Source organism: Paralichthys olivaceus, chromosome 5 (assembly GCF_024713975.1).
Source record: "Paralichthys olivaceus isolate ysfri-2021 chromosome 5, ASM2471397v2, whole genome shotgun sequence".
NCBI classification, from domain to species: domain Eukaryota; kingdom Metazoa; phylum Chordata; class Actinopteri; order Pleuronectiformes; family Paralichthyidae; genus Paralichthys; species Paralichthys olivaceus.
The window spans coordinates 15143027-15154651 of NC_091097.1; the positions used below are offsets into that span (position 1 = coordinate 15143027).

The following is an 11625-nucleotide window of genomic DNA, read 5'->3' on the forward strand; positions in this document are numbered from 1 at the left end:
AATGGGAACAAAGAGATGCCTCCTTCAGCCAATCAGAGGGACGCTTCCTCCATTTCCTGTTGTGGACAGTGGGAGTCGGACAGGCGCATTCCTCTGGTTCCGTGGTGGGAATCGAACGCCGCTGCGGGTTTGAGCAGGAATGACGCTACTTTACTGCACCGCTGCAAAGCTGCGGCACATGACAGCGCCGCGCACGTAAGTAAGTGTTGTGAATATGAATATGAACGTGCGTAAGGTTGAAGTGGCGTGCGCCAAGAAGATGTAAACGGCTTACAGCCACATTAGAGTCTGTGTGTGTGTGCTGCCACATATGTAACCTCCTTGTTGCGTGTGTGTGTGTGTGTGTGTGTGTGTGTGTGTGTGTGTGTGTGTGTGTGTGTGTGTCAGCATGGGCCTCGCAGGAGATGGCAGCTACCTGTCTGCTGTTACACCTGATGTCATGACGCGTCTGCGGACATTCCCTTGACAACCGCGGATCGGATACCAATATTCAGGTGTGTGTGTGTGTGTGTGTGTGTGTGTGTGTGTGTGCGTGTGTGTGCTGCAGGCTGTAAGTCACTGTATATTCATTTCTTGTACAGAATTCTCCTGATGCAACTTTACTACAGCTTCAGTCTATTCATTATTATAGTAATAATAATATTAATTATTATTGACGCACATTTCTTCTCAGAGACTCAACAAACGGAGGTGTTTTTCAGTCTTTCCATGACAGTCGATATGTGGCGGATTAGTATCAGTCATTACACGTGTCAAGCCGATCAGTGGGAATAGACATAAGACTTCCGGTCAGTTTTCACAGTAAAACTCTACTAACTAATGTTTTGGGTCACTTGAAACCAAAATGTCTAAAGTTTGACCCCATGACTGTAAGGAGAAGTACGGAGTGCAACATTTTGGAATAAAGCTTTCAGTGTATTAGCCATTATCCCTATATCTTTATGTCTATTTATGTGTAAGTACACTGAGACACATCCCTTGTATATGTATTATGTATGTATGCAATAGATGTATATGCAATATGGTGATAAAGTTATTTGCTCTCCACCCTTCTAGTTTATTATTATTATGGTGATGCAAACTACCAGCATGGGAAAATAAGATTATCAATAAGGCTGAAGTACACACAGTCATAAAGTATAGACCAGACAGCTTGGAAGAATAAGTGATGTCTACTTGTCTGTGTTCAGGGTCCATCATGCCCATCACGCTGCTGTGGGCCGTGGACGTGTACGGCCGGGTCTACAGCCTCTCCACAGCCGGCCAGCGCTGGGAGCGTGCAGACGACATGCTGCTGGAGCTGAAGCGTATTACTGCGGGGAAGGGCCGCTGCTGGGGCATCGGCTGTGACCACCGTGTTTACCTCAACATGATGCCCAGTGAGACGCCCATCCGCTACAGGGAAGAGACCTATGAAAACCAGGTCTGCTCTGCCTCTCTGCTGTTGCACAGATTAGATGGAGACATTACTCACGTTACTTCATGCTCAAGTTCTGTTTGTGTGTGGTGTCAGAGGTGGAACCCGGTGGACGGCTTCACTGACACGCTGCTGCCCACCGACCGCTGGCCGTGGAGTGACGTGACTGGGATGAATCCTCAACCGCTCCACAGCTTCCAGTTGCCCTCCCGCAGCTGGGAGTGGGAGGGAGACTGGTATGTGGATCAGAGCTGTGGAGGGGAACCCAGCCAGACTGGGGTGAGAAAGAACACATGGCCTTCTCTTTTATTTCTAGTCATCTCTCTATCATTCTGGTTTTGACTGGTGAAAACGATAATGTCCTCCTCTCCGCAGGGCTGGGAGTATGCAGTCGATTTCCCAGCCAACTTCTCCCCGGACAAGAAGTGGAATTCCTGTGTTCGGCGCAGGCGTTGGATCCGCTACAGGAGATACATCGCACAAGGCACCTGGGCAAAGGTTTGGAGTCTCTCTTTATATCTGTGAGATCCTATGGGTGTCACAGTCGAACGCTCAGTGTGGAGTAGATGAGGTCACTGGTGAGACTGAGTTTCAAACGTTGTTCTGCAGATCCCATTGGACCATCCCAGGAAACCTCCGCTGCCGCTCTGTGACATCAGCTGCGGTGGCTGGGAGATGAGCGACCAGTCTGGAAGGTATCCCTACCTCTGGGGTGTGTCCCAACAAGGACAGGTCAGTTTACTGCTCCAACACAAGTTATTTCCTCTGTTTTCTGTTATATACTTAAATAAGATGCTTTGTTGTTTTCAGGATATTCTACTGTTTGGTTTATTCTCATGTGATGACCTCTTTGCATAATTCTGTTGTCAATTTAACACTTCAATCAAGTATTTATTCATTGTATAAAAATATATATAACTCTCGGGTGCTGTAATAACAAACCTGGTTTAAGTGAAGTTCACTTCTAATTTGTGACCACATGGGGGCAGCATGACTTCATGTGATATGTAGAGTCAACATTGAGGGTCCTATGTCGTCCTGTTTGACTAAATGAACATTGTGTCCATTGCAAGTTTTATTTTTAAACACACAATTAAAATGCCTCTCAGTCTGATCCCGTGAGCATTCGTCTCCTGCAGGTGTGGTTCAGGGAGGGCATCCACCCTCGGGTGCCAGAGGGCTCCAGCTGGGAGGAAGTGGACGTGCCCAAGGAGGTGGCTCAGTTATCAGCTGGACCTGGAGACCTGCTGTGGGCTTTGCTCTGGGATGGAAACCTGCTGGTCCGTACCGGCCTCAACCTGGACAGTCCCACTGGTGAGCATTCAGCGCAGCTCACATTTACCCCCCAAATAATAACCCCTCTGTTTGTTAGACACTGCTACAACATGTCTGCATGAAGTGCTGGGAATTATGTTTTTCAGACAGTATGTGAGGTCGTTAATAAACTTTAGATTATCACATTGAATGATGAATGTTTTTAAGGTCTTGTGGCGTTTTCATTCAGGCACTTCGTGGGTCGAGGTGGAGTCTCCAGTTAAGGAGGTTGAAGCGCTTCATGTGGCTGTTGGAGTCAGTGTGGTCTGGGTGGTCACTAAGGATTTCAAGGTGAATCAATACGCCTCACAAGTAGCCGTACAGCTGAGGTTCATCGGTGTGGTAACAGATGTGTATTTAAATATATGTGTGTCTGTGTGTGTGTGTGTGTGTGTCAAGGTGTGGTTCCGGCGGGGTGTGAACTCTCACAACCCCTGTGGCTCTGGCTGGATCAGTATCGGAGGGGAAATGATGATGGTGGATGTCGGACTCAACGACCAGGTTAAAAAAATTCTGTTGCACAAAATAACAATTAAATGGAGATTGTCTTTCCTCACTACTTTTATACTGTTGTGTGTTTAGATTGTGTTTGTGTTGTCTGGCCCTTTGTTTGTTAGTTAGCAGGATTACACAAAAACTACTCAAATGATTCCCATTAAATTTAGGTGGTGGAGCATGACCCAAGAAAAATGGATTTAAATTTGTGGCAGATCAGGATCTTTCTTTCAATAATTCATGGATCTTAATGGGGAAAAAACCGGCATGTTTAGGGGAATAATATGATGCAATTTGGAAAATTTCTAAAAATAAAATCCAGATCTGGTGAATTTAAATGGTTTATAAAGGGACTGTTGGGCTTTGGTGGAGGTTTGTTTAGTATGAATGAGACTTTCCTTTTATTCGCTGCTCATCTTGAGCAAGACTCCCTCGCAGTAGGATAAGGATAATAAAGTCAAATAAAGCCTCTGAATATGTCATTCAAAAGCAAATCTTAATATTGGGTTAGGGTTAGGCCCTAGATTCGCCAATGTTGAATCCATACTATATGAAAATATCCCATTTGTGCATAGAGTATAGATTCAACATTAGAGAATTCATTTCTTTTTATGTAAGAAAATGGATAAAAAAACATCTTCAGTTCCAGTACCAACTGAAAGAACACAGATGTGTAGATTTTGTTTTTGTTTGTATTTCTTGACACTTAATTATTCAGTATTTACTTTCTTCAGACTTTCTGACTCCCTCCAGTCTCGCTCTAGCCAGCGTCTCTCTGTCCTTCCCCTCTGGCAGATTCACTTCACCCTCCCGTTGGATCTGGTTTCAGGACAAACCAGATCAGGCCTGGGGTGTCGAGGTGGGGGTGGGGGGGTGGTGGCAGTGGCAGTTAGGCTTCACTGATGAGAACTTTGCTAGCACTGCAAACCCACATCTCACACCTCCCCCCTTCAGTCTCTTCTACCTCTGGCCTCTAAGTCCTGCCCCCCCGGCGGTTGCGCTGTAACACGAGCACGGGCGGCCGTTCCAGCCAATGTCCCAGCAGTGGCACCTCCGGCCCAGCCTTATATATCCCCAGACTATATTCCTACTGGCCTGACCTATGGGAGACTCCCTAATTAGAAGCTGGCCAAGCTGTCGTCATCATATCACATATTTCATATTTCAGGGCTGCAGTTATGGATATGGCTTGTGTGAGGTGGCAGGTGCCAGTGTTACATTATATGTCCTTATAAAGTAACAGTTGCTTGTGTCCTACTACTTCCCCAAAGGCCTCTTTGAAAAGTGAATCATATTTTATTTTATTTTGAAGTATTCTGCCATATTTATCCTATTGGAATGATCTGTTCTTTCTAAATATCTTTCATGTGATTTGTTTAATGTGACAACTCGAGTGTCAGTGTGTGCACGTCATGTCTCCTTGTCCGTCAGGTGTGGGCAGTTGGTGAGGACCGTGGCCTGTATTTTAGAATCGGTGTCAGCCCGTCTGAACCGAGTGGGAACGGCTGGATTCCTGTTTCTGGCCAATGGGGCAACAGTAAAAAGGTTTTTCCAGCCAGGTCTGTGTAAATAATTTAGTTTGAAGTGACACACGAGGTACAACCTTTGCATACAGATGTATTACCGTGCTTATTGTGACTCATATTTCTCCCGCTCTGTCGTTGAATAGAGACTGCTGTGAGTTTAGTGGTCAGCTGACCGAGGCTTCACAAGGCTCAGTTCTGAGCTGCACTGACTCGGACTCGGAGTTAGGACCTCCTGACCCGCAGAGCAGCACAAATGACACTCCGGTCCTGGAGGCAGCAGCCCCCTCTGTAGTCCCTCTAGGAGCTAACTCCCTGGAGGCAGAGGACACTCCTGTAGCCCCTCAACAGGATGCCCCCAAACCCTTCATTCCCGCCAGCGACAGCTTCATCAACAGCCTGGTGTCAGACCGTGACAAAACATCCACATCGCAGCCAACCATCACAGAGATACCACAGGAGGAGGTCGAGGACAAGTCCCCGGCGCCGATACACTTGACTCCTGAGGCTGCAGGACATGATGTCCCATGGATGAATGTGGATCTGGAGGGGGCAGAAGCAGCTCGGGGTGCACAGGTGTTGGGGCCTTCGTTGGCTGATGGCGGTGCTGCTGCCACCTACACGTTGGGGACTCTAGAGACTCTGCAGGGGGTCGGAGAAGAGGAGGGACCTGTGTGGGCCTGGATCTCCGGAGGAGGCTGTGACGTGGATGTGAATTCAAACATCAGCTGGCTTAGTCCCACAGGTATATTGAAAACAAGTATGCAGTGATTTTTATATTTTCAGTGAAAATTTAAGAACAATATTACTTCAAATGAAATAAAATGACAGTCACATTAATTTGGATGTTGATTTATATCGGAACAGTTTAAATGTGTTATTTGAATGTTGTACACAATGTGTTTGTTTGTGTTTCACTTGTTGCATGTGTATATATAGATGTGAGTGTCACCTGTGTATGTGCGTGTGTGTGTTTAAATGTGTGACTTGTGTGTGTGTGTGTGTGTCTGTCAGGTCCTCTCACCAGCTCTCTGTCAATGACTCCAGTTCAGTCGGCAGCTTGGAGCGAGCAGCAGCAGCAGCAGGAGCACAGAGAGGAGATCAGCAAGAAACCGCTGGAGAGAAGCAACGTGAGACCGGTTCAGCAACTGTCTGTCTTCATTTGAACTTGTTTCCTCTCCGGTCACATTTAATCACATCTCACACAAGCTCCCATCTTTGTCCCGTCTCCCTCTCCAGTCGGTGTGGGTGCGTAAAGGTGCGTTGCGCTGGTGGCGAGACTGGAAGCCGCAACGCTGGGTGGATGTGGGCGTCGCTCTGGAGCAGTCCACCAAGTGCGACGGCAGAAGGGACAGCATTTTCTTCGTCTATTACACACAGTATGACGAGAAAAAGGTTGGTTTTGCTTTTAGATTATGGTCGGAACATGTATTTCATCAACTAGACAACTATCACACAACTTTCTCTTTTATTTCAGTACCTCCATGTGTTCATAAGCGAAGTGACAGTGCTGGTTCCAGTGCTCAGGGACTGCCACTATGCCTTTGCTGTGTACACAGCCCAAAGGACCAAACAGAGGTGGCCTCTGGTTCTGGCAGCACAAACGGAAAAGGACATGAATGACTGGGTAAAGCAGAAGCAACCTGAATACCACTCAGTTCCCTCAACATGCCTCCGCTATCTAACCAACAAACAAACCAATTAACCAACAAACAAACCAATCAACCAACAAACAAACAGACGGGGGTGAAAACATAAACTCCTTGACAGATGTAACAAATGTGTGACTTTATATGAATGTGGCAGAATTTGAGTTTTGAGTTTTCACCTTTTATCTTGTCGGTGAATATTTTCGAGCTTTGCTGATCACATTCCCTGATGTTTCCTGGTCTTTCTCCAGTTGTGCTTGTTGTCCGACTGCTGCTGTGAGTGTCGTGGGATCACAGGTTCCCCGTCCAGACACGCCCTGTGGTCCACCACCTCAAAGGGAGACATCATGGTCCATGAGCCGTCCTTCTCTCTGGAGGCCTCTGCCAACGCACTGTCCTGTGACCTCATGTGAGACTCACACCAAAGACAAGACGCCATATTGTCTTTTCACTTCCCCCCTTCAGCTGTTAGCTTTTAATCACTAACATGCTAACCCACGGCTCTGCCTGATGAAAGTAGTTGGTATTTGAGCTGCTACTTGTCTCTTTCACTCTGTGTGTGGCAGCACTTTCTCCTCTGCTCGTGCTGAAGTGTGTGTTAACAGTGATGTGGGTAATTGTGCTGCTTCCGCTGTATGGTGCTGCAGGTTCTGGCGGCAGGTCCCGGGACACCTGCGCTGTATAGAGTCTAACAGTCTGGGGCTGGTGTGGGGCGTCGGGTGGGACGGCACCGCCTGGGTCCACAGTGGGCGCTACGGGCAACAGCCCACCCCTGGTAAACCTGCCCCCATAGATATACATATGAACAGCAAACCGTTCAGATTCCCTCGAAAGACGAGTCATTTTATACGCTAGTTTTATGTTCTAGTAATTTGTTAGCGAAATTGATCTGTTTTTTTATACATGTATATACTGTATAAAGCGGCTAAATGCGTATTCCATAATCTATAATTGGTAGAGATGTCTATAAAGAAAATAATCATTAGCTGGAGAAATATTTACCACAGATTTCTGGCTCATGTCTAATTAACTCACAAACAGAATCAATGCAGGGTTTTCTTGCTCACAGCTTGTTGTTCCGTGTGCAGTTGCTTGAGCATGGTTCTGATGTCTGCCATCTTTTGCAGTCATAGACGCACGTAGGCAAACACATGTGTAACTGATCACGTGCCTTTGTTACGGTTTCATCCACGTTTGTGTTTCCCCACAGGAGAAGCTGTTCAGACGCACCAGCAGACGGATGTCAGGAGTGTACATGTGTTTGAGAACCAGCGATGGAACCCTATGACAGGATACACAGACAAGTAGGAACATTTCCTCTTTCACCCTGTTGGATAAAATCTTCACAGTTGATCATTTGGAGCTTTTGGAGTTGTGCTCGTTTAAAGGCTGTTGGTCAGACTCTCTCGCTAAAACATTTTTGGCTTTGGAAAAACATTTCTCTCCAGAGGACTTCCCACAGACCGCCCCATGTGGAGTGACGAAAGTGGCCTGAAAGAGTGCACCAAAGGAAACACACACCCGCCCTCCCCTCAGTGGTCCTGGGTGGGTTATATATATATATATATATATATAAAACGTTAAATCCTGCACACGTTTCATGTCTTTTTTTCATCACCACCTAATTCTCTGCCAACTACTTGTGTCTCAGGTATCAGAGTGGACTGTGGACTACAACGTCCTCGGGGGGACAGACAAAGAAGGGTGGCAGTATGCTGCAGACTTCCCTGTGTGAGTAACAGCATTTTCTCAGGACTTTGTCTCAGAGAAAACAGAAATGAAAAGTCAACTTCTAACTTGTGTCTTTGTCCTGCAGCACATTTCATGGCCACAAAACCCTGAAAGACTTTGTCCGGCGCAGGAGATGGACGAGGTAATCGCCCACACTTGAACATTTCTGTGGTTTTAAATTTCACAATTTTCTTCATCATCAAGATGATCCCCTTTGTGTCCTACAGGAAGTGTAAGATCACGTTGAGGGGTCCGTGGCAGCCGGTCCCACCCATCCCACTGAGCGACGTCTCTCTGATGCCGTGTCTGGCCCAGAGCAGGATGGAGCAGGTCCCTGTCTGGGCCGTCAGCGACAAGGGAGATGTCCTGTGCCGGCTGGGAGTCTGCCCCCAAAACCCAGCGGTGAGGAAGCTGTGCAGAATATTACTGACGGAACACATGAGTCTCAATCAGAGGACTTCACATGTGCTGCAGGAAATGTCCCAAAGTCAGGAATTAAAATTTCACTGACGTTTAGTTTGAATTCATCTCTTCTCCACAAACACTGTATTTGATATTAACTCCAGAGTGTCTGATCTCACAGGGCAGCTCGTGGCTACACGTCGGCACGGATCAGCCGTTTAAGTCCATCTCCATCGGTGGAGCCAACCAGGTGTGGGCCATCGCTAAGGATGGAGCCGTGTTCTACAGAGGCTCCGTGTCCCCACAAAACCCTGCAGGTGAGCTTCGTACGTGAAGCTCAGTGTGACACTGTATGAGCTAAACATCTGCAACAGAAAAGCTAATTAAAGGTTTATTTTTGAATCATATGAGCGTAATTTTCTCAGTAATGATCCAAATGAAACCAAACATCCAGCATTGTCGTCCCTCTACAGGGGAATGCTGGTACCACATCCCGTCTCCTCCGAGGCAGACCCTCAGACAGCTGTCAGTGGGCCGGACCTCTGTCTTCGCTGTGGATGAAAACAGTATGTGGAGTTTATTTTTTAATCACTTAAAAATTGGAAATGTGAATTAAAAATAGTGTCAAACTGATTTTACTGTCCTGTAGGTAACCTGTGGTACAGACAGGGCCTCACGCCCAGCTACCCTCAGGGCTCCGCATGGGAGCTGATCTCCAACAACGTCACCAAGGTTTCTGTCGGACCGCTGGACCAGGTCAGTGTTACTACAGCCTTCCTAACTGTGGCGTAGACAGGAAGTGAGGGCAGGAAGCCGTAAACCTCAGAGAGCTAGAATACAGTGAGAATGATGACGCTTACCTCAGCAATCAAAGACGAGGAATAATAATAATAAACCATGAATAGGAGGCGTTTGGCTCAGTGCTCTTGTTCTCTTCAGGTGTGGATCATAGCAGACGGAGTTCCTGGTTTCCCTGCTGAGACTGTGGGGGCTGTCTGTCACAGGCTGGGGGTGGGACCTGTGCAACCCAAGGGCCAGTCTTGGGACTATGGTATAGGGGTGAGTGCGTAATCATTAAATGTTTCATCCAACAGCCCTCTTATGAAACCGCATGTAAATTCATTATGGATCTGCACCAAATTGCACACACCCATAAATATCAATCTCTTACAGAAATGTTTTTTTCATCAAAATCCATTAATCAGCAATAAAGTAAAAAAAAAAAAAAAAAAAATTGATATTTTGTATTTTTCTCAGTAACAAAATCCAGTGAAAAGAGCAAAGAAGTGTTTTTTCCATCTCTCAATACTCTCTGATTTCCCAGCATGCCACTGTCTCTCAGCCTGGGCCAATTCGTTACTACGAAATATTTAAAACGGCTCACAAGTGTAAAGTTTCATATTGTCATTTCCTAAAATAAAAAATCTCTCAAACAGGAGAAATATTATTTCAGCAGAGGACTGATACATGTTTTTAAACAGATCAATGAGGGGTGGACAGCAGTGCCTATATGTTCATGTTGATGAATGTTAATGATCTTAATCATTAAAATCCAATTATTGAATTACTGAATCCAGTAATTGAATTTCTTCATTTAACACGTTCCCTGTATATCGTGGCCTCAATGATGTCTTTCAGTGCATCTATCTTCCTGAGAGCTGTATGTGATGCAAATGTTTAAGTATTATCATTTCTGTGTTTTTGATTTGCAGGGAGGATGGGAGCACATCAGTGTGAGGGGGAACTCAGCAGAGGCTCCTCGCGCCCCGCACCCTCCACCTGCCGGACCTCCACGCAGCCCGCTCCCCCCGCGGCCTCCGACACAAGCGAACGGGAACGCCGTGGGTGTGTAGCACCCGCCCACATCCTCCTCTCCTGTTTGTGCCTGGATCTACATATTTTTCCTCCTCAGACCATTCCCACAGGCTCTTATCCCTTTATATAAAGGGAACTGCACAATCACCCCACTGAGTTTATCTTGTACGTTTTGGTTGGATTTGACTCTCGGCCGATGGATGAATGTTACTCCCTGATCGGACTTCTTTCCCTGACAGAAATCATGTCAGTTTGCAGCGTGGGCACGGAGAAGGGAAGCACAAGAGCTTTTTAAGAAGGATGGATGTGGTGGGATAAGAATTTCACAGTGAGTGCATGTGTTCGTTCTTATGAGGCTTCGGCTTCTGGGTGTTTTTTGGGATCTAGCAATAGCTTTTATTCTTCTATACATATCCTGTGAAAACCTTAGAGGGTGGGACTTCCATTAAGGGCTAAGGAGTGGGTACCAAACTAACTCGTCTTGTTTTCTAGTTGTTTTGTGTTTGTGCTGCATGTGATTTTATTTATTTATGATTATTTATTATGAATTTGTTGAATTTTGTGTCTCCATATGTTTTGGCCTGTTACATGTTTGCAATGCAGTGTTCCTCACCCACAGCTCTATGACAGGCCTTCCTAAAACTCAAGGGCATCCTCCAGAGGGAAAATTCCTGATATCCACACTGTATTGAAATATATTGCTCTTTAATTAAGAGTGACTATGAAGTTCTTCCAGTTAGTATGACACCCAACCACAGACCGGCCACGACTGCTGAAGCTGCATAGCAGCTTAAAAAGGGCATTTTGAAATGTGAAATAAAAATTTTAAAAATGTTGCTACGTTTTGACATAATTTCAGTTTGGATTTGGAAAACTAGAATACAGACTGTGAGCCAACTGTGAAATGACAGATCTATGTGATTTTTGAATGAAGCCATAACTGCCAGGAGATATATTTTAAGACTTAAGATACTTTGTAATTATTTGTGTCCAATGTGGTTTTTCCACAAAATCATTGGTCTAACCTCATTAAATCCAAACTAATATCTCCAGCTCTAGATGATTAATGGGAGGAGAAAGAGGGAAAATAAGTTTGGTTGCACTAACCTGTTTTTTGCTCATTGTTTTTTCAGTCTGTGGTGACAGGCATATGACCTCCAACAACATGCTGCTGCTTTTTAGCGCGGTCAAAAGCCAAAAAGGTCAAAGAACCACTGGTAACTGCAGCTGTAAAATGAATAAGTTTGTTTAAATGTAGACGTATAAAGATGTGTGTAAA

General features: G+C 45.8%; 1 protein-coding gene across 5 annotated transcripts; it reads left to right on the forward strand.

The window, feature by feature from the left end:
* The first annotated feature begins 58 nt into the window (after positions 1–58).
* Positions 59–11182, forward strand: tecpr1b (tectonin beta-propeller repeat containing 1b). 5 transcript variants are annotated; one of them, XM_069524418.1, is made up of 27 exons: positions 59–199; positions 388–494; positions 674–788; positions 1191–1423; positions 1514–1696; positions 1793–1915; positions 2027–2149; positions 2557–2731; positions 2922–3022; positions 3131–3232; positions 4658–4785; positions 4896–5494; positions 5764–5879; positions 5989–6144; positions 6227–6376; positions 6650–6807; positions 7046–7173; positions 7609–7702; positions 7847–7943; positions 8050–8129; positions 8215–8271; positions 8357–8531; positions 8713–8848; positions 9005–9097; positions 9181–9287; positions 9471–9590; positions 10244–11182. In XM_069524418.1, exons 4-27 carry the CDS (start codon positions 1199–1201, stop codon positions 10382–10384), a joined length of 3567 nt encoding a protein of 1188 aa, XP_069380519.1. In that variant the 5' UTR covers positions 59–199; positions 388–494; positions 674–788; positions 1191–1198; the 3' UTR covers positions 10385–11182. The 5 variants fall into 5 exon arrangements, with proteins under 5 accessions (XP_069380519.1, XP_019958376.2, XP_069380523.1 ...); XM_069524420.1 differs by having other exon boundaries at positions 63–195; XM_020102817.2 differs by lacking the exon at positions 674–788.
* The last annotated feature ends 443 nt before the right edge of the window (positions 11183–11625 follow it).